This window comes from Salmo trutta, chromosome 36, assembly GCF_901001165.1.
Source record: "Salmo trutta chromosome 36, fSalTru1.1, whole genome shotgun sequence".
NCBI classification, from domain to species: Eukaryota; Metazoa; Chordata; class Actinopteri; order Salmoniformes; family Salmonidae; genus Salmo; species Salmo trutta.
Window position 1 is genome coordinate 31,636,846 of NC_042992.1, and position 24,027 is coordinate 31,660,872.

Below are 24,027 nucleotides of genomic sequence, written 5' to 3' on the forward strand. Positions count from 1 at the left end.
ATCCTTCCACTTCACAAAGAGCAGGGAGCCCTCCCTTATCCACCGTAAAGATCCTCTTGGGGATTTCTTGGTCAGCGCATTTTCTTCTGATCTTGGGAAGCCCAATCTGCCTTCCCTCATGGTACCACACGCTCCCATTTTCATGTCAAATAAGTCCTTGAATAATTTTGGGCTGGAGAAGTAGTTGTCAAGGTACACATGGTAACCTGAGCCAAGAACAGAGGGCCTTACGAGGGACATCACTGAATCGTGACAAATTCCAAAGCCAACAGGAAACGTGTTCTTGCCGATATACACAGCATAGTCCACTGTATAGCCGTTGCTGGAGTCAGCTAACACAAAAATCTTAAAGCCAAATTTAGTGGGCTTTGACTTGATATATTCAATCAACCCATTTCTTGCTTTTGATGCCACCATCCGTTCATCTACAGCCAGGTTTCTATGTGGGTGGAAACAGGACATGCAGGCATGACGAATGTCATTCATTAATGGTTTGAGATGAAATAGCCTATCATATTCAGGTGTGCCCTTTTTACTGTCATTGACAGCGTCCTCATCAGGATCACTCATGTGAATGTTCCATGATATGATTCTGTATCTATCCCTGTTCATCACAGTAGCTGGAAACGGAATCGAGAAGATGGAGTTTGTTATCCAGTAATCACTGATAGCTCTTGTCTTAACCAGAGCAGTAAAGAAGACCAATCCAATGAATTTGTAAAACTCCTTCACAGTTATATCTATCCACTTAAACTTTTTGCCCCTACCAATGTTTCTAGCCGCTTGTCTATTTGTATTGTCGCAGAGGGTTCTGACCGTGACTTTGGTAAAAAACATTTGAAATAAGTCTAACGGTGAGTACATGGCTGAGGGATCTACTTGAGGTCCAGGAGGTCTGCATGGACAAAATCTCAAAGGTTGAGGACCCTCATCAGGGTGTTCCTCGGTTTTCCATGGCTGATCTGACTCGGTTGTTCTGTGTGGTAAGCGAGAGGTTTTTCTTGAGGTCGAGAGACGTGGTACTTTGCACTTTAATGAGGGTGAGGCCAGCACTCTTTTACGTGGAGAATATGTCTTTGTTGACAAATTCACTGACGGGCTACGCTGTTGTTCTGGCTGCAAGGTGCTCGGCAGTGGGGCTTCATCTTCGTCAGTTTTAACACTATGAAAAGAAACATTAGTAATTATCAATTCAGTAAACATGTTTTGTACAACACTTCCAATTGAGCGACAGCTATGCCATCGGTATTGGACTTCAATTCACTTTAAAACTTGAAGGTTAAAAAGACAAGAACTAGCTACACAGTGCCTATAGAAAGTCTACACCCACTAACTTTTTTCAAATTTTGTTGTGTCAGTGCCTCAGAGATGCATGCATTTAAATAGGGATTTTTTCCCACTTATCTACACACCATACTTCATTCACACTTAAGGAACTTTTTTGTTTTTGCGCTTTTGGTAGCAGTTACAGCTATGAGTCTGCTGGGAAATGTCTCTACCAACTTTGCACACCTAGATTTGGCAATGTATTATTTTTTACAAAACTGTTCAAGCTCTGTCAAGTTCCTTGGGAGCGTTGATGGACAGCAAATTTTAGATATAATTTAGGTCGGGGCTCTGACTGGGACACTCAAGGACATTTACCTTTTTAGTCCTGAGCCACTCCACTGTAACTTTGGCTGTGTGCTTCGGGTCGTTGTCATGCTAAACTTCAGCTTTCTTGCTGAGGGCAGCAGGTTTTCCTCAAGGACTTTTCTTGCTCCATTCATTTTCCTGGTGAGTAACATCCCCACAACATGATGCTGCCACCACCATGCTTCACAGTAAGGCTTTGCAATCAAGACATTTTTTCCAACAATTGTTAAGACAGATTATTTCACTTATAATTCACTGCATCACAATTCCAGTGGTTCAGAAGTTTACATACAAAGTTTACTGTGCCTTTAAACAACTTGGAAATTTCCAGAAAATGATGTCATGGCTTTAGAAGCTTCTGATAGGCTAATTGACATCATTTGAGTCAATTGGAGGTGTACCTGTGGATGCATTTCAAGGCCTACCTTCAAACTCTGTGCGTCTTTGCTTGACATCATGGGAAAATCAAAAGAAATCAGCCAAGACCTCATAAAAAAAATTGTAGACCTCCACAAGCCTGGTTCATTCTTGGGAGCACGTTCCAAACACCTGAAGGTACGACGTTCATCTGTACAAACAATTGTACGCAAGTATAAACACCATGGGACCACGCAGCCATCTTACAGCTCAGGAAGGAGATACGTTCTGTCTCCTAGAGATGAACGTACTTTGGTGCAAAAAGTGCAAATCAATCCCAGAACAACAGCAAATGACCTTGTGAAGATGCTGGAGGAAACAGGTACAAAAGTATCTATATCCACAGTAAAACGAGTTCTATATCGACATAACCTGAAAGTCCTCTCAGCAAGGATGAAGCCACTGCTCAAACCGCCATAAGAAAGCCAGACAACAGTTTGCAACTGCACATGGGGACAAAGATCGTACTTTTTGGAGAAATGTCCTCTGGTCTGATGAAACAAAAATAGAACTGTTTGGACATAATGACCATCGTTATGTTTGGAGGAAAAAGGGGGAGGCTTGCAAGCCAAAGAACACCATCCCAACCGTGAAGAACGGGGGCAGCAGCATCATGTTGTGGGGGTGCTTTGCTGCAGGAGGGACTGGTGCACTTCACAAAATAGATGGCATCATGAGGCAGGCAAATTATGTGAATATATTGAAGCAACATCACAAGACATCAGTCAGGAAGTTAAATCTTGGTCGCAAATGGGTCTTCCAAATGGACAATGACCCCCAAGCATACTTCCAAAGTTGTGGCAAAATGGCTTAACCTCTCTAGTACATGTGGGACGAACTCGTCCCACCTACGTAACAGCCACTGAAATCCAGTGGCGCGATTTTTGAATCGTTAGAAATGCTATAACTTCAATTTCTCAAACATATGACTATTTCACAGCTATTTAAAGACAAGAATCTCGTTAATCTAACCCCACTGTCCGATTTCAAAAAGGCTTTACAACAAAAGCAAAACATTAGATTATGTTAGCAGAGTACCCAGCCAGAAATAATCACACAGCCATTTTTCAAGCTAGCATATCATGTCACATAAACCCAAACCACAGCTAAATGCAGCACTAACCTTTTATAATCTTCATCAGATGACACACCTAGGACATTGTGTTATACAATACATGCATGTCTGTTCAATCAAGTTCATATTTATATCAAAAACCAGCTTTTTACATTAGCATGTGACGTTCAGAAAAAGCATAACCACCGCAAACTTCCGGTGAATTTACTAACAGTTTGCTAAATTACTCACGATAAACGTTCACAAAAAGCATAACAATTATTTTAAGAATTATAGATACATTACCCCTCTATGCACTCGATATGTCCGATTTTAAAATAGCTTTTCGGATGAAGCACATTTTGCAATAATCTAAGTACATAGCCCGGCATTACAGGGCTAGCTATTTAGATACCCACCCAGGTCAGCATCCACCAAAATCACATTTCCTATAAGAAAGATGTTCTTACCTTGCTTGTTCTTCATCAGAATACACTGCCAGGACTTCTACTTCAATAACAAATGTTGGTTTGGTCCCAAATAATCCATCGTTATGTTCCAACAGCGACGTTTTGTTCGTGAGTTCTAGAATGCTTTTTCGCGGTGTCGCGCATGGCGCATTGGCGTGTCAAAAATGTCTAAATATTCCATTACCGTACTTCGAAGCATGTCAACCGCTGTTTAAAACCAATTTTTATGCCATTTATGTCATAGAGAAGTGTTAATATTCCGACCGGGAGTATGCATTGAGCCTAAACAGCCGAAAAAAATTTCTCCTCAGAAGCGACTCATGCACGCGCATCATTGAAAGGTCCTCCGAGCATCCACTTACAAAAGGCGATAATATATTTCAACCTGAGGTTCCCTCGTAAACCTTCAGTTATTTCGCGGGCTCTGAGAGCCTATTGGAGCCCTGGGAATTGTCACGTTACAGCTAAGATCCTTACTTTTCAATAAAAAGAGGTAAGACGCACGACTCCTTGTCAGACAGGGTACTTCCTGCTTGAAGCCTTGTCAGGTTTTTGCCTGCCATAGGAGTTCTGTTATACTCACAGACACCATTCAAACAGTTTTAGAAAATTCAGAGTGTTTTCTATCCAAACCTGAACAATAATATGCATATTCTAGCTTCTGAGTTGGTGTAGGAGGCCGTTAAAAATGGGAACATATTTTTTCCAAAATTCTCAATACTGCCCCCTATACCAAACAGGTTAAGGACAACAAAGTCAAGGTATTGGAGTGGCCATCGCAAAGCCCTGACCTCAATCCTATAGAACATTTGTGGGCAGAACTGAAAAAGCGTGTAAGAGCAAGGAGGCCTACAAACCTGACTCAGTTACACCAGCTCTGTCAGGAGGAGTGGGCCAAAATTCACCCAACTTATTGTGGGAAGCTTGTGGAAGGCTACCCAAAACGTTTGACCCAAGTTAAACAATTTAAATGCAATGCTACCAAATACTAATTGAGTGTATGTAAACTTCTGGCCCACTGGGAATGGGATGAAAGAAATAAAAGCTGAAATAAATCATTCTCTCTACTATTATTCTGACACTTCACATTCTTAAAATAAAGTGGTGATCCTAACTGACCTAAGACAGGGAATTTTTACTAGGATTAAATGTCAGAAATTGTGAAAAACTTAGTTCAAATGTATTTGGCTAAGGTGTATGTAAACTTCTGACTTCAACTGTATATCGTGTTGTGTCGCAAATCACAGATTTTGGCCATATCGCCCAGCCCTAGCGCACACCATCCACCACTTCCGAGTATATTTCTCGCTAATGTTCAGTCTGGATAATAAAGTAGACGAGCTCCGGGTGAGGATCTCCTTCCAGAGAGACATCAGGGATTGTAACATAGCCATGTTTCTGTGAAACAGAGTTTCACCGGGACATACTGTCCCCATCCATACAGCCAGCTGGGTTCTCAGTACATCGCACAGACAGGAATAAAGAACTCACCGGAAAGAAGAAAGGCAGGGGGTGTATGTTTCATGATTAACTACTCATGGTGTGTTTGTGACAACATACAGTCCTTTTGTTCACCCGACCTAGAATACCTCACAATCAAATGCCGACCGTATTACCTTCCAAGAGAATTATCTTCGGTTATAGTCACAGCTGTATATATTCACCCTCAAGCTGATACCACGACAGCCCTCAAAGAACTCCACTGGACTTTATGCCAACTTGAAACCACATATCCTGAGGCCACATTTATTGGAGCTGGGGATTTTAACAAAGCAAATTTGAGGAAAACACTACCGAAGTTCTACCAACACATTGACTGTAGTATTCGCTCTGGAAAAACACTGCTACTCAACTTTTCAAAATGCCTAAAAGGCCCTCCCCCGCCCTCCTTTTGGCAAATCTGATCACGACTCCATTTTACTCCTCCCTTCCTATAGGCAGAAACTCAAAGGAAGTACCCGTGCTAAGGTCTATTCAATGCTGGTCTGACCAATCGGAATCCATGCTTCAAGATTGTTTTGATAATGTGGACTGGGATATGTTCCGGGTAGCCTCCGAGAATGACATCGACAGATACACAGATACGGTGACTGAGTTCATCAGGAAGTGTATAGGTGATTGGGTACAATGTGACTATTAAAACATACCCAAACCAGAAACCATGGATAGATGGCAGCATTCGCGTAAAACTGAAAGCGCGAACCACCGCATTTAACCATGTCAAGGTGACTGGGAATACGGCCAAATACAAACAGTGTAGTTATTCCCTCCGTAAGGCAATCAAACAGGCAAAACGTCAGTACAGAGACAAAGTGGAGTCACAATTCAACGGCTCAGACACGAGACATATGTGGCAGAGTCTTACAGACAATCACAGACTACAAAGGGGAAACCAGCCATGTTGCGGACACCGACGTCTTGCTTCCGGACACCGACGTCTTGCTTCAGGACAAGCTAAAAACCTTCGCCCGCTTTGAGGGTAACGCCGTGAAACCGCCCGCTAACAAGGACTTTGGGCTCTCCTTCTCGGTGGCCGACGTGAGTAAGACATTTAAGCGTATTAACCCTCACAGGGCTGCCGGCCCAGACGGCATCCCTAGCCTCGTCTTCAAAGCATGCGCAGACCAGCTGGCTGGAGTGTTTACTAGTGATGCACGACATATCGGTGAACATATCGGAATCGGGCGATATTAGCTAAAAATGCCAACATCGGTATCGGCCCGGTGTCTAGTTTAACGCTGATGTGAAAAACCGATGACAAAGCTGACATGCATACCTATATAAACTAGGTACATGACTAATGACGCCACGTAAAATGTAGCGCTACACGTGCAACACAGCATTCCTAACCTAGCCCACAATGTCTTCTGTGTGGATCGAGCAGTCAACGAGTCGAGCAGTCATTTGAAAGAGTAAGAAAATTTCATCAAGACAACTCAAAGGCGAAATCCATTAATGGCAAGATAATGGAATTCATTGCCCTTGACTATCAACCATTCTCTGTCGTGGGTAATGATGGCTTTAGCGACTGGTCGAGCACCGGTACACACTAACGTTACCAAGTGTGCTATTGTTCAGATGTTGCCCTACCGGAGTTACACAGTAATAGTGTCACTGCTATTAGCTTCACAACATACTATGGAACGCCGTTTGGATCTTTGGGTGTCAAGAAAGATAAACACTATTAGACGCGATAAATACACTTTTAAAATTTGACGTATCTGAATTTGCACGTGCAAGCCAAACGCCACCACTAATATCAGTAGCACTGTCAAAGCTGTACAAAAAGTCTACAAACAAGCAAACACCGGCCATGAACTATGTGTTTACAATACCGTGTTGGTAATAAAGCATTATTTGTTCAACCGCAATTTCTGGGGTAGCTAACTAGCTTTAGCTTGGTACCTAGATAGCACCAATACAACCAGCCTGAAAACAATGACCAGTAGAAACTGCAGTCATTTTCACTATTCTTAGCAATGATTTAGGAATCCTTTTAAGTGTTAGCTAGGTAGTCACTTGTTGTTCGCCTATTGAAATTGAACAGCCAGCTACTTAACCCTGTTGCCCAAAGCTAACGTTATAAGCGGCCAGCTAGCTTCATCTGGCTAGTGAGGCTCGACCTGACCGGGTTATGTGTTGTGAAGCTAGCCAATAAGGATTAGGCACAATAGTGGAATTTGCGGTTTGCCTTTAAAATAAAAGTACCTATTTGAAAGTGATGCAGAAGGTTACAATTGTTGGAATCACGCCATATTTAGACTAGATAATGTTAAACAGGGTTGGAATGTGACGCAATGAAATGGGGTATCAGTCTACTCGGTGACACCCACAGAACACAACTGTGAAGAGTTTGCGCAAATATTAGCGTTGTAGCTCTTATCGTGGGACTGTGACTGTGTGAAATCACCACCCCAGTTAGCCTATTGTGTGTATTGACATTCATATTGCACTGTACAGCTTTACCTAAGGATTGGGGATCAATGAAATGGGGTATCAGTCTACTCAATACCCAATATATTTTTTTCTCCTCAGAGTTATTAGACTCCAAAACATCCATGCAGTATTGTTATTCCTCAGGAATAGTGTTCAATACACATAGGTTGACAAATGTGCCTCAATTCAGTTGTTTTATAGTCCCGCAATAACAGCTACAATGTTAATGGTCTCCCATGTCAGTGATCCACAATCCATAGGTAAGGCTGTACCAGTGAAATAAGTATGTCCAAAACGCAATTCTAAAGTATAATACATCCAGTGTGACAGATTTTTGTCAAATTAACAAAGTACTGTCTTTTGTTGATTTTATATAACATTTCAACCTCGTTTAGCATGATCTATTAAATTATGGCATGATTCTACTATTTGTATTCATTTGCATCACTGTCTATGACCTACTTCTATTTTGAAGGCTAACCGCAAAGTCCACTATTGTGGATAATCCTTATTGTGGCTAGCATCACATAGATTGGTCCGACAACCATTAATCAAATAAGAACTGTCTTATAAATTAGGGTTATTTTAGATGATGACACCTAGCTATACAGTTAGCTAGCTAACTATAGCTACTGAAACAGATGTCGTTTTGCTATGTTTTTGGGGAAGAACATTGTTTGCATGTCTTCCCTGTGGCTCAGTTGGTAGAGCATGGTGTTTGCAACGCCAGCATGGTGTGTGCAACACCAGGGTTGTGGGTTCGATTCCCACGGGGGGCCAGTACACAAAAAAATAAAAAATATGAAATGTATGCATTCACTACTGTAAGTCGCTCTGGATAAGAGCGTCTGCTAAATGACTAAAATGTAAATGTAATGCATCCATGAGCTAGCTAGCCTTTTTTTTTATGACCAGCACTGTAGGTGCGCGAGACAACTTTACCAGCATCAAAGCATACGTATCGATGAATCGTTGTGACATATGAAACACGAGTGATATTGTAATCAATATGTAATAACTACATAAAATATTGAACACGTTCAATTATTATGTGACGCGCAGTCATATTCAGGTCCTGATTGGTCAACAAGCTTATTTGACACGACAAAGTGTTATTTGACGTGTATCTTTTTTGACATGCAAAGACCCAAACGACATTCCATAGAAATCCTGGTTGAGAATGAAACAACTGAACGAAACAGCACAGCAAGTAAGTGAAAGAAATAGGTTTTGATGATGTTTTACTGGTAATGGGGACATATGTAAATGCCAACAAAATAACTTTTTGGTCAGTGTGGCGTGTGTGTAACCTTTATTTATTTAACTAGGCAAGTCAGTTAAGAACAAATTCTTATTTACAATGACGGCCTATCCCGGCCAAACCCGGACGACCCTGGGCCAATTGAGCGCCGTCCTATGGGACTCCCAATCACGGCCGGATGTGATACAGCCTGGATTTTAACCAGAGACTGTAGTGATGCCTCTTGCACGAAGATGCAGTGCCTTAGACCACTGCATCCATGTGTGTGTGTTAACTATAACTGTACTAGAATGCATAAAAAGGCTGCTAAAAGTTTAAATATTGGTTATCGGTACTTTTGGGCAAGGAAAATATTGGATATCGGTATCGGCCAAAAACGTTATATCGGTTCATCACTAGTGTTTACGGACATATTCAATCTCTCCCTATCCCAGTCTGCTGTCCCCACTTGCTTCAAGATGTCCACCATTGTTCCTGTACCCAAGAAAGCAAAGGTAATTGAATGACTATCGCCCTATAGCCCTCACTTATGTCATCATGTAGTGCTTTTTGAGGCTAGTTAAGCATCATATCACCTCTACCATACACCCACTTCAATTTGCTTACCGCCCCAATAGAGCTACAGACGATGCAACCACCATCGCACTGCCCTATTCCATCTGGACAAGAGGAATACCTTTGTAAGAATGCTGTTCATTGACTATAGCTCAGCATTCAACACCAAAGTACCCTCCAAGCTCATTATTAAGCTCCGGGCCCTGGGTCTGAATCCCGCCCTGTGCAACTGGGTCCTGGACTTCCAGACGGGCCACCCCCAGGTGGTGAAGGTAGGAAACAACGCCTCCACTTTGCTGATCCTCAACACAGGGGCCCCACAAGGGTGTGTGATCAGCCCCCTCCTGTACTCCCTGTTCACCCATGACTGCGTGGCCACGCACGCCTCCAACTCAACAATCAAATTTGCAGGCGACACAAAAGTAGTAGGCCTGATTACCAACAATGACGAGACAGCCTACAGGGAGGAGGTTAGGGCCCTGGCAAAGTGGGGCAAGGAAAATAACCTCTCAACGTCAACAAAACAAAGGAGCTGATTGTGGACTTCAGGAAACAGCAGAGGGAGCACGCTCCTATCCACATCGACGGAACCACTGTGGAGAAGGTGGAAAGCTTCAAGTTCCTCTGCGTACACGTCACTGAGGATCTGAAATGGTCCGCCCACACAGACAGTATGGTGAAGAAGGCGCAACAGCACCTCTACAAATCACATGGTTGAAGAAATTTGGCTATGCCCCTAAAACTTTTACAGATGCACAATTGATAGCATCCTGTCAGGCTGAATCACCGCCTGGTACGGCAACTGCACCACCCGCAACGGATGGTGCAGTCTGCCCAACGCATCACCAGGGGCAAACTACCTGTCCTCCAGGACACCTACAGCAACAGATGTCACAGGAAGGCAAAAAAGATCATCAAGGACATCAACCACCCAAGCCAAAGCCTGTTCACCCCGCTATCATCCAGAAGGTGAGGTTAGTACAGGTGCATCAAAGCTGGGACCGAGAGACTGAAAAACAGCTTCTATCTCAAGGCCATCAGACTGTTAAACAGCCTTCACTAGCCGGCTTCCACCCGGTTAAGCAACCCTGCACCTTAGAGGCTGCTGCCCTATATACATAGACTTGGAATATCTGGCCACTTTAATAATGGAACACTAGTCACTTTAATGTGTTTACGTACTGCTTTACGCATATATATATATATATATATATATATATATATATATATATATATATATATATTCTACTGTATTTTAGTCAATGCCACTGGCATTTGCTCAATATAATATTTATATATTTATTTTTTCCATTATTTTACTTTTAGATTTGTGTGTATTGTTAGATACTACTGCACTATTGGAGATAAGAACACAAGCATTGCTACACCCGCAATAACATATGCTAAATATGTGTGTGACCAACAAAATTTGATTTAACATGCACACTGTGACCAATCTTGGCCATAAAAGCCTGTAGCTCTTTCAAAGCTGCCGTTGGACTCTTGGTAGTCTCTCTGATCAGTTTCCTACTTGCTCTGTCATCCAGTTTGGAGGCATGGTCTGATCTACACAGGGTCTGAGTGGTGCCATACACCTTCCATTTATTAATAATCGTTTTGACCGTGCTCCAAGTGATATTCAAGGAACCTGTGCCTTTCCACCACTTTGTCCTAGAGTTCTATTAAAAGCTCCTTGGTGCTCATGGTTGAGTGTTTGGTTACAATTCACTACCCAGCAGAAGGAACATACAGGAACTGCTGAAATAATGTGAATCACTACAATTTAACACAGGTGTAGGCCAATTAACTTGGTGTGTGATTTTGAAGGTGATTGGTTACGCCCAAGAAAATGTAGGATTACCATCACAACGGGGGTAGACACTTATCATACTAAGCTATTTCAGTCTTTCGTTTTTTTATAGATAAAAAAAAATATCTATCTGAATATATTTTTCACTTGGAAGTTGTGGGGTGGGATGTGTAGATCAATGGGAACACTATTTTAATGTATTTTAATTCCAGGCTATTAGGCAACAAACGGTGAAATGTTGAAAGGGGGTGTAGACTTTCTATAGGCATATTGGCTCTAAGACATCTAAGGCTGAATATGGTCTCAGATCTGTTAGGCTTCATTTACACAGGCAGGCCATCTCAGATTTGTGGTTGTAAGTGCTGAAAAAAGGCATTTTACCCCTACGGGTAAAAATAAAAACTATGCATGAAGTCTCTTTAGTCATGCGAGTCACACATAGTCTACAGATACTTAGGACACCTCGTGACCTGTGCTAACAAGTTAAGAGTTACCAGCAGGTATCTTGATAATAGAAAAATGCAGCGAGTCAAATATCGATGACTGCAGCTAAATGAGCGGAAACACTGATGGATTATGAAAGTTTGTAAATACCTTGATGTCCTTGTTGACTGTGACCCTTTGCATGGTAACCATGGTTCTTCTGGAGAACCAGAACAGTTTACCTCGCTCTCAGATTGGCTCTCTTTCCTTGGTGTGACTCTGGGTGGTGTGTCACCTGCTGATTCATTTGAGTCCTCTTCCCAATCAAGACTATGAAAATAAATATGAACATGTTTACAATAATGCAATTCACTAAGTCAACACTATCACTTAGGACTAGATAACAGAACACAATTAATTTACTTTCTCCTACATGGTTCCACATTCACACATCTACATTTCATGTCAATTCAATGTGGCCAACGCCCACCGTCTAAGATCAATCTGTTAGGTTTACAAACTGAGGAATATGCCTGTCAAATAGTTTCTAAAAATAAAAATCTGAGAAATGACAATTCATTTATTAAATATGTCATTTTGATTTCAGATCTTTTTAATGGAGTGGCTGCGGATCTGACTTTTCCGGACCTTTCCTCCCGACTGCTAAAGCTCCCGAAGCCTCTGCGCATGTGCAGGACCCTCCACTCCACTAGGCAAAATATGTGCTTTGATTTAAACTAAATACAGGTAGACTATGCTACAGTTTATTAACATAATCTGGTTGATATGCAGATGCTGCATTGACGTTTCACCAGAAAATGTGGAATAATCGTCATTCACGAATCACGATTGAATGAGAGAAATTAGAGAGATTCTCTACGAATAGCGCAGAGAATGTGCGTAGAGAATCCTGCACATGCGCAAAAGCCCCAGCCGCCGGGAAGCGGGGTCCAGAAAAGTCAGATCCGCAGTCTGTCTTCTGCATCTCAGCGCTAGAGGCGTCACTACAGACCCTGGTTAAATTCCAGGCTGTATCACAACCGGCCGTGATTGGGAGTCCGATAGGGCGTAAAAAAAATACAGACTCCAGCGATGTTTTTACTTTTCCTGTTGAAAAGTTATATTCCAAGTATAAATACACTAAAATACAAACCATATATTTGAGCAAAATATACAGTACTGTTCAAAAATTTGGGGTCACTTAGAAATGTCCTTGTTTATTAAAGAAAAGCACATTTTTTTGTCCATTGAAATATCATCAAATTGATCAGAAATACACAGTGTAGACATTGTTAAATCACTATTGTAGATGGAAACGGCTGATTTTCTATGGAATATCTACAAAGGCGTACAGAGGTCCATCATCAGCAACCATCACTCCTGTGTTCCAATGGCATCCTGGAGTCACCTCTTCATTGTTGACGTTGAGACTGGTGTTTTGCGGGTACTATTAATTACAAAATTATTATAGTACCGTGCAATATCGAAGAGTCCTCACTGCTGCTCGGTCATCCTATTTTTCCAACTTAATTGAGGAAAATAAGAACAATCCAAAATGTATTTTTAATACTGTCGCAAAGCTAACTAAAAAGCAGCATTTCCCAAGAGAGGATGGCTTTCACTTCAGCAGTGATAAATTCATCAACTTCTTTGACGAAAAGATCGTGATCATTAGAAAGCAAATTACGGACTCCTCTTTAAATCTGTGTATTCCTCCAAAGCGCAGTTGTCCTGAGTCTGCACAACACTGCCAGGACCTAGGTTCAAGGGAGACACTCAAGTTTTTTAATACTGTATCTCTTGACACATTGATGAAAATAATCATGGCCTCTAATCCTTCAAGCTGCATACTGGACCCTATTCCAACTAAACTACTGAAAGAGCTGCTTCCTGTGCTTGGCCCTCCTATGATGAACATAATAAATGGCTCTCTATCCACCGGATGTGTACCAAACTCACTAAAAGTGGCAGTAATAAAGCCTCTCTTGAAAAAGCCAAACCTTGACCCAGAAAAAATAAAAAACTATCAGCCTATATTGAATCTCCCATTCCTCTAAAAAAAAATTAAAAGCTGTTGCGCAGCAACTCACTGCCTTCGTGAAGACAAACAATGTATACGAAACACTTCAGTCTGGTTTTAGACCCCATCATGGCACTGAGGCTGCACTTGTGAAGATGGTAAATGACCTTTTAATGGCGTCAGACCTAGGCTCTGCATCTGTCCTCGTGCTCCTGCTTTTGATACCATCGATCACCACATTCTTTTGGAGAGATTGGAAACTCAAATTGGTCTACACGGACAAGTTCTGGCATGGTTCAGATCTTATCTTTCGGAAAGATATCAGTTTGTCTCTGTGGATGGTTTGTCCTCTGACAAATCAACTGTAAATTTCGGTGTTCCTCAAGGCTCTGTTTAAGGACCACTATTGTTTTCACACACACACATATATACATACATTAATCCTAGTGGGCAGAATATATATACATACATACATTAATCCTAGTGGGCAGAATATATATACATACATTAATCCTAGTGGGCAGAATATATATATATATATATACTGCTCAAAAAAATAAAGGGAACACTTAAACAACACAATGTAACTCCAAGTCAATCACACTTCTGTGAAATCAAACTGTCCACTTAGGAAGCAACACTGATCGACAATAAATTTCACATGCTGTTGTGCAAATGGAATAGACAACAGGTGGAAATTATAGGCAATTAGCAAGACACCCCCAATAAAGGAGTGGTTCTGCAGGTGGTAACCACAGACCACTTCTCAGTTCCTATGCTTCCTGGCTGATGTTTTGGTCACTTTTGAATGCTGGCGGTGCTTTCACTCCAGTGGTAGCATAAGACGGAGTCTACAACCCACACAAGTGGCTCAGGTAGTGCAGCTCATCCAGGATGGCACATCAATGCGAGCTGTGGCAAGAAGGTTTGCTGTGTCTGTCAGCGTAGTGTCCAGAGCATGGAGGCGCTACCAGGAGACAGGCCAGTACATCAGGAGACGTGGAGGAGGCCGTGGAGGAGGATGAGATCCTAAGACCCCTTGTGAGACCATATGCTGGTGCGGTTGGCCCTGGGTTCCTCCTAATGCAAGACAATGCTAGACGTCATGTGGCTGGAGTGTGTCAGCAGTTCCTGCAAGAGGAAGGCATTGATGCTATGGACTGGCCCGCCCGTTCCCCAGACCTGAATCCAATTGAGCACATCTGGGACATCATGTCTCGCTCCATCCACCAACGCCACGTTGCACCACAGACTGTCCAGGATTGGCAGATGCTTTAGTCCAGGTCTGGGAGGAGATCCCTCAGGAGACCATCCACCACCTCATCAGGAGCATGCCCAGGCATTGTAGGGAGGTCATACAGGCACATGGAGGCCACACACACTACTGAGCCTCATTTTGACTTGTTTTAAGGACATTACATCAAAGTTGGATCAGCCTGTAGTATGGTTTTCCACTTTAATTTTGAGTGTGACTCCAAATCCAGACCTCCATGGGTTGATAAATTGGATTTCCATTGAGTATTTTTGTGTCATTTTGTTGTCAGCACATTCAACTATGTAAAGAAAAAAGTATTTAATAAGATTATTTCATTCATTCAGATCTAGGATGTGTTATTTTAGTGTTCCCTTTATTTTTTTGAGCAGTGTATATTACCTCTTGGTGATGTCTTTCGGGAAACATAATGTTAACTTTCACTGCTATGCGGACGACACACAGCTGTACATTTCAATGAAACATGGTGAAGCCCCAAAATTGCCCTCCCTGGAAGCCTGTGTTTCAGACATAAGGAAGTAGATGGCGGCAAATGTTCTACTTTTTAACTCAGACAAAACAGAGATGCAAGTTCTAGGTCCCAAGAAACAAAGAGATCTTCTGTTGAATCTGACAATTAAACTTGATGGTTGTACAGTCGTCTCAAATAAAACTGTGAAAGACCTCGGCGTTACTCTGGATCCTGATCTCTCTTTTGACGAACATATCAAGACTGTTTCAAGGACAGCTTTTTCCCCCATCTATGTAACATTGCAAAAATCAGAAACTATCTGTCCAAAATTGATGCAGAAAAATGTATCCATGCTTTTGTCACTTCTAGGTTAGACTACCGCAATGCTCTACTTTCCAGCTACCCGGATAAAGCTCTAAATAAACCAGTTAGTGCTAAACACGGCTGCTAGAATCTTGACTAGAACCAAAACATTTGATCATATTACTGTCTCTGCCTGGCCGGTTCCCCTCTCTCAGCGGGAATTCTCTGCCTCAAACCGTATTACAGGGGCTGAGTCATTGGCTTACTAGTGCTCTTCCATGCCGTCCCTAGGAGGGGTGCGTCACTGAGTGGGTTGAGTCACTGATAAGATCTTCCTGTCCGGGTTGGCGCCCTCCTTGGGTTTGTGCCGTGGGGTAGATCTTCGTGGGCTATATTTGGCCTTGTCTCAGGATGGTAAGTTGGTGGTTGAAGATATCCCTCTAGTGGTGTGGGGGCTGTGCTTTGGCTAAGTGGGTGGGGTTGCCCGTTTGGCCCTGTCCGGGGCCACAGTGTCTCCCGACCCCTCCTGCCTCAGCCTCCAGTATTTATGCTGAAATAGTTTATGTGTCGGGGGGCTAGGGTCAGTCTGTTATATCTGGAGTATTTCTCCTGTCTTATCCGGTGTCCTGTGTGAATTTAAATATGCTCTCAATAATTCTCTCTCTGAGGAGGAGGACCTGAGCCCTAGGACCATGCCTCAGAACTACCTGGCCTGATGACTCCTTGCTGTCCCCAGTCCACCTGGTCGTGCTGCTGCTCAAGTTTCAGCTGTTCTGCCTGCGGCTATGGAACCCTGACCTGTTCACCGGACGTGCTACCTGTCCCAGACCTGCTGTTTTCAACTCTCTAGAGACAGCAGGAGCGGTAGAGATAATCTGAATGATCGGCTATGAAAAGCCAACTGACATTTACTCCTCCTAACAAACCTGTTGCACCCTCTACAACCACTGTGATTATTATTATTTGACCCTGCTGGTCATCTATGAATTTTTGAACATCTTGGCCATGTACTGTTATAATCTCCACCCGGCACAGCCAGAAGAGGACTGGCCACCCATCTGAGCCTGGTTCCTCTCTAGGTTTCTTCCTAGGTTCCTGCCTTTCTAGGGAGTTTTTCCTAGCCACCATGCTTCTACATCTGCATTGCTTGCTGTTTGGGGTTTTAGGCTGGGTTTCTGTACAGCACTTTAACATCAGCTGATGTAAGAAGAGCTTTATAAATACATTTGATTGATTGATTGAATGGGAAGGCGTTTGCAAAATTACTGCATAATTGCCGACCATCCTTTATCGACTATGGGAAAAAAAAAAAAAACATTGCCTGACAAATTGGCTAACGTTACCAAGCTATATAGATAGCTATACACACAACAACTCAAACATAAATGGTTGACTGTCGGGAATTCTCTCTCCAGGTCTTCCATGGGAAGAAAATCTCCCTTTGATGTACAGTACCAGCAAAGGTTTGGACACACCGACTCAGGATGGTTTGTCGTTTCAAATGTGAACAGATTAATCCTAGTGGGCAGAACAGGCAAGGAGCTGGGCAGAGTCAAGCACGAACTAGCGAGATCTTATTGGCGCGTTCTAACAAACGTTTGCATATTTCTGTTAGGGAACGCCTACTCCGAAGTGCGCAATAACTACATTTGCCTTTGCGCGACTCTAAACAATGGCAAAGGGTCAAATCTACACTGTTCGTAACAGATTATAGTTTTGGGAAAAGACAACTGTATTGACATCAAATATTTAATCGATTAGAAAATGTGCAGAATGTCGGCGGCCTTATCGATCTTCCAACACTGGCTTCCAATGGAAATGCCAAGCGGATGCTTTCACATGTATACATCGGGTAAAATCTCTCATTGTTCTTTCTATCTGTGGTAAAGTGGCTCTGACGGATTCGGTGAGATTTCGCCCCCCCGGTGTGTTGACTGGGTACAGTATGCGCTCTGGGAGGGATTATTCCCACTTACGCGTCCTCGTGTGGATCCACTCCCTCCTGATAGTCGAAGCTGAAGTCTTCGTCTGCAAGGTAACTATCATCAGACCAATTGCTTCCCTCCTCGCTGCTATCGAAGTCCTCCATCTCGGTGTCGCTTTCCATCGTATAATCAATCAATTTCAGCTATACTGTTGTGGCCAGAGCTACGGTCTAAAACGTAGTCACAAATTCTCTGCTACGACACTATCACGTTAACAACGTGCAACTTCTTCTTCGCGTGAGTTTTCGGCAGACGACACGGCTTCTTCTATGATAGAATGGCAGTGCGCAAACAAGGCGCATGCCGACACCTACTGTGCTGGAGTGTGTGGTCAATCACGGTTTACAACATTTCTAAATCCTCCTACCTAACTCAGAAGTATAAAATAAAAAAAGAGCCCTACTAACTTCTAATATACCCTCCCCCAAATCCCTTCCAACCTCAATGACCCTACACTTCAATCTTTCCCTCACTTCAACACACTTACAACACTATAGCACATTCTCCACTGTTTCAATCCACCATACACTCCAGACAAAACACATTAACATGCTTGCCAACCAGATGTAATGACGAGTTTAATGTACAATGTCCTTATCGAGCAAACACCACCTCTTCCTTTCTAATTGGACCTTTGAATATTGGTTCACGACCTTTCTTTGGAGGGCATATAAATGACAGCCCTTGGGCTCAGAGTCCCATCTCTTCTGCCATACATCTATCAAAATGGCTCTGATCTTACATTTGGCCTCACCTCTTCCCAGTGGAACATTCATGTAAATTATATCTTGTTTCAAAGCTATTTTGGCCAGATGGTCTACAACTTCATTCCTTTCCACACCCGAATGTGCTGGAACCCAGCAGAATCTCACTACTAGACCCAGTCTCTCAATTCTCCATAATAACATTAATACCTCCAATAGTAGATCACTCCTATTAGATTTACCCGATGATAAACTATTCAAATATGACAGAGAATCTGTACATCCTCCACCCACTAATGGGCAGCTACTATCACCAACAGTTCAACTGAGTATACTGAAAGTTAATTTGTTAGTGTTCAACATATATTAACATCAAATCAAGGAATGTAAATGACTGCTCTTATGCGCCCACTATCTGGAAAAGCAGTAAAAAAACATAACTTCTAGCAATGTAATTGTCAACCTGTTTCCCTATATCACTGAGTTCTGACCTATCTTTATTTTTCTCTACCGAGGTTAGATCAACAACAGGATCTGGGAGTAACCATGGAGGAACGTCCCCTATCACCACAGAAGGGCCATCTTCCAACTCCCTCAAACCACTCTCATCAGCAAGCTTACCCAACTGTCCAACCAAAACCACTGCCTTGTCTACTAGTATATTCCCAACAGTCATCTAGAACAGTAGCAGTGGGATGCACAACCTCACAGCCTTTCAACCTAACCCAATAAGCTAATGACAATTTATTTATGCCGTATAGTTCCAGTCAAAAGTTTGGACACACCCACTCATTCCAGGGTTTTTCTTTATTTTTACTATTTTCTACATTATAGATTAATAGTGAAGATGTCAAAACTATGAAATAACACATATGGAATCATGTAGTAACCAAAAAAGTGTTAAATAAATCTAAATATATTTTATATTTGAGTTTCTTCAAAGTAGCCACCCTTTGCCTTGATGACAGCTTTGCACACTTTTGACATTCTACAATGTAGAAAATAGTAAAAGTTAAAAAAAAAAACCTTGAAAGAGTAGGTGGGTCCAAACATGACTGGTACTGTATATCCAAAGGCATCTCACCTGCCTCCACTAGTAAGGCACATACAGATGTTGATTTAAATGCACCAATACATATCCTTAAAGCTATATACTGGATGCTGTCCAGTCTCTGAAGCCAAGTCTTCGCCGTTGTTCCATAAACCATACACTCATAATCAATTGTCATCCTGATCAGAGCTCTATTAATATCCATCAACGATTGTCTGTCAGCACCCCATTCATAACCAGAGACCGAGCGTATAACATTCACCACCTTCTTACACTTTGTTTCAACATTTATAACATGCTCTTTCCATGTATATCGCTCATTGAACCATAGACCCAAATATTTGTACTCAGAAACCCTCCCCATAGGCTGTCCATACAGAAACAACTGTATGGACAACCCTTCCCTGTGGCTCAGTTGGTAGAGCATGGTGTGTGGGGCCAGTACAAAAAAAAAATGCATGAAATGAAATGTAAGCATTCACTACTGTAAGTTGCTCTGGATAAGAGCGGCTGCTAAACGACTAAAATGTAAATGTATATTATCAGCGACTTTCTTCTTCGAGAAGAACATACAAGAAGACTTTGCCACTGACAATTTAAAACCCCAGTCAACTAACCATCTTTCAACATCCACTATAGCTTGTTGAATAGATTTAATCACATGACTTTCCTTCCCCTCCTCCAAATAGCTCCATAGGGAAGCCCCAATACCCCTACCTACATTCGAAAACACATTATTAATCATAATGTCGAACAAAATAGGACTGATAGCACTGCCTTGAGGAATAACATTGTCAACTCCATAGGCATCAGATAAAATGGGTTCTATTTTAACTCGAAAAGAGCGATTTAAATACGAAGGCCAAAACCCACTTATATAATCTCCCAGCAATACCAAGTCTTTCCATCTTAATCAGTAGACCTTCTCTCGACATAGTGTCATAAGCCTTTTCAATGGCAAAAAAAAGACAGTAGTCAATCAGTCTTTCATGACACGAGTTTTTTCAACTTTATTGCTCACCTTTACTAATGCATCCAAAATATATCTACCTTTACGGAATCCACTTTGACATTGACTCAATAAATCTCTATGTTCCAGGAAATATGACAATCATCTTTTCCATCACTTTACACAAGTTAAGGTCAGTGCTATTGGTCTATAACTATCAGCACATGAAGGGTCCATACCAGGCTTCACTAAAAGTAATATTACTGCACGTTTCCAACCCGAAGGTATAACCCCCTCACTCCAAATCTTATTAAATAATCCCAGGAGAACATGTATTACCTCATCAGGTAGATGCTTAAACATTACATAGCACAACTGATCATGACCCGGGGCTGTATATCCACAGCCTATTAAGGTTGAACACATCTCATGTATGGTAAAAACAGCACCCAAAGAAGAGTCAGCAGTATCCTGTTACTTATACACATTAACATGAGCATTTCAAATCTCACACCTGCGTTGCTTAAATACTTCATCCAAAGTAACGCCACTATGTACCTTAGCAAATGTCTTCCCCTACAAGTCAGCTTTTTCTTGATCAGTTACGGCCATTTTTTGACCCACAACCAAAACTGGAATTTGAGTGGAATTGCTTCTTCCAGTCATCTTCTTCAACATAGACCGTACATCCCCCAGCTCAGTATCCCTGCCTATTGTAGAGCAGAACTGCTTGACAGACTTAATGACCCTATGTACTAAAGCTCTTTTCTTTTGGAAATTAAGTATTTTCTCAGGAGTCATATTCCTACGCAACACTCTGTAAGCCCTATTTCTTTCTCGAAAAGCCGCAGTGCACTCTTTCACTTCAGAACCACCTTGCTTTTCTCACCCACTTCACTCACTAGTACATATACATTCGCAGAACTCAAAATCAAAGAGGTCACAGAGGCAGCACATAAACGTCCCTTTTTCAGGATCCTGTCTTTCGAAGATAATTTGTAAAAATCCAAATAACTTCACAGATCTTCATTGTAAAGGGTTTAAACACTGTTTCCCATGTTTGTTCAATGAACCATAAACAATTAATGAACATACACCTTTGGAACGGCGTTAAGCTTACAGACGGTAGGCAATTAAGGTCACAGTTATGAAAACTTAGGACACTAAAGAGGCCTTTCTACTGACTCTGAAAAATACCAAAAGAAAGATGCCCAGGGTCCCTTGCTCATCTGCGTGAACGTGCCTTAGGCATGCTGCAAGGAGGCATGAGAACTGCAGATGTGGCCAAGGGAATAAATTGCAATGTCTCTACTGTGAGACGCCTAAGACAGCCCTACAGGGAGACAGGTGTAACAACACCTGCACAGGATCGGTACATCCGAACATCACACCTGCGGGACAGGTACAGGATGGCAACAACAACTGCCCGAGTTACACCAGGAGCGCACAATCCCTCCATCAGTGCTCAGACTGTCCGCAATAGGCTGAGAGAGGCTGGACTGAGGGCTTGTAGGCCTGTTGTAAGGCAGGTCCTCACCAGACAATACTGGAAACAACGTTGCCTATGGACATAAACCCACCGTTGCTGGACCAGACAGGACTGGCAAAAAGTGCTCTTCACTGACGAGTCGCGGTTTTGTCTCACCAGGGGTGATGGTCGGATTCACGTTTATCGTCGAAGGAATGAGCGTCACACCGAGGCCTGTACTCTGGAGCGGGATCGATTTGGAGGTGGAGGGTCCGTCATGGTCTGGGGCGGTGTGTCACAGCATCATCAGACTGAGCTTGTTGTCATTGCAGGCAATCTCAACGCTGTGCGTTACAGGGAAGACATCCTCCCTCATGTGGTACCCTTCCTGCAGGTTCATCCTGACATGACCCTCCAGCATGACAATGCCACCAGTCATACTGCTCGTTCTGTGTGTGATTTCCTGCAAGACAGGAATGTCAGTGTTCTGCCATGGCCAGCGAAGAGCCCGGATCTCAATCCCATTGAGCACGTCTGGGATCTGTTGGATCGGAGGGTGAGGGCTAGGGCCATTCCCCCCAGAAATGTCCGGGAACTTGCAGGTGCCTTGGTGGAAGAGTGGGCAACATCTCACAGCAAGAACTGGCAAATCTGGTGCAGTCCATGAGGAGGAGATGCACTGCAGTAGTTAATGTAGCTGGTGGCCACACCAGATACTGACTGTTACTTTTGATTTTGACTCCCCCCCTTTGTTCAGGGACACATGATTCCATTTGCTGTTAGTCACAGGTCTGTGGAACTTGTTAAATTTACGTCTCAGTTGTTGAATCTTGTTATGTTCATACAAATATTTACACATGTAAAGTTTGCTGAAAATAAACGCAGTTGACAGTGACAGGACGTTTCTTTTATTGATGAGTTTACATCAACTGGCCTCTCTAAAGACAACTCTCCAACAGACTTTAAGCAATGATCACTAAACTTTTCCCAGTCTGCTTTATGAAAGCCCCATCTTCTGAATGATGCCCCTATCTGGAATAGTAGCATCAATGTTCATGGTACACCAAATCAGGAAATGATCACTTCCAACAGTAGAATCATTCATTCCATTACCTTCACACATAGATGCAATATAGTTAGAAGCCAGTGTGAGGTCCAGGCAGGATGTAATCCCTCTAATAACATCAACTCTTGTACCACATCCATCGTTAAGACATACAAATGCTTTTGTTTCCATCATATCTTCCACAATAGTACCATTAGCATCTGTATGTGTGCTTCCCCATAAACTACTATGTGTATTAAAGTTACCTCACCATATCTCTCTAGAGCCCATTTCTCCTGATATTTCATCAAACGTCGCTACAGATAGTTGACGACAAGGGTTGTAAAAATGTTGCAACTTAATATTACTACCTGCGTTGTATACTTTCACCATCACGCATTCATATTAAGATGGGACAGGTATATTAAGATATACAAGACCTTCCCTTATGAACGTAGCACACCCACCACCCTGTCCAATTGATCTATCAGATCTGATTGAGCAATAACCAGGAATAATAAAATCAAGATGTGGTCTAAGCTATGTTACTTGAACACATATCACTTCAGGTTTGATCTCTAAATCAATTGAATATTTCTTAAACTCCTAACCATTAGCAGTAAGTCTTCTGGCATTCCACTGAAGGATAACAAAAACCATAACTCTAATTATCATCATTAGTATTATTAGGAGTCAACATATCAACAATCATGGCGACAGTAACGTGTTACTCCTAAAAACTCTGTTGCTGCTTCAACAATGATCTTCAACTTGGCAGTTGTTCTTTCCACCAACGCAGTCCGTCCGGTTGATAACCTTTCCAATGAAGGCTATAAAGTCAATCTCATTAACTATTAAGGTGTCCTTTTACACGACACATTTGTGAGTTTCTGAGCAGGTCTCGTAACCATGTCTGGCCCAACATAAGCAACATTTCCTACAGTAAATCCACTTATTCCAGGGCTGACCCTGTTATCTCCATCATTCTGCCTAATAGTTCCACCAATCTGCCTTGCAGCTTCTTCATAAGAGACATTATGAGTGATTTTATATCTTTGGGCCTATCTCGCCTCTTTCTGCACCTGGCTTCCACCAAATGCTGCACTGTGTTGTCGTTGTTTTTCAATTTTCACCTAAAATGACATACCCCAATCTAACTGACTGTAGCTCAGGCCCTGAAGCAAGGATATGCATATTCTTTTTTCCATTTGAAAGGA

General features: G+C 42.3%; 1 protein-coding gene across 1 annotated transcript in view; it reads right to left on the reverse strand.

The window, feature by feature from the left end:
* The window catches only part of LOC115175873 (piggyBac transposable element-derived protein 4), an 18,660-nt gene extending 790 nt beyond the window's left edge, over positions 1-17,870 (reverse strand). Inside the window, exons 1-3 of the mRNA XM_029735467.1 lie at positions 17,585-17,870; positions 11,733-11,891; positions 1-1,162 (exon numbers count right to left, since the gene is read on the reverse strand). The exon at positions 1-1,162 is cut by the window's left edge and continues 790 nt beyond it. Coding sequence (XP_029591327.1) covers positions 1-1,162; positions 11,733-11,891; positions 17,585-17,715 — 1,452 coding nt within the window. The 5' untranslated portion in view covers positions 17,716-17,870. The remainder of the gene's footprint in view (positions 1,163-11,732; positions 11,892-17,584) is intronic.
* Between the last annotated feature and the right edge of the window lie 6,157 nt (positions 17,871-24,027).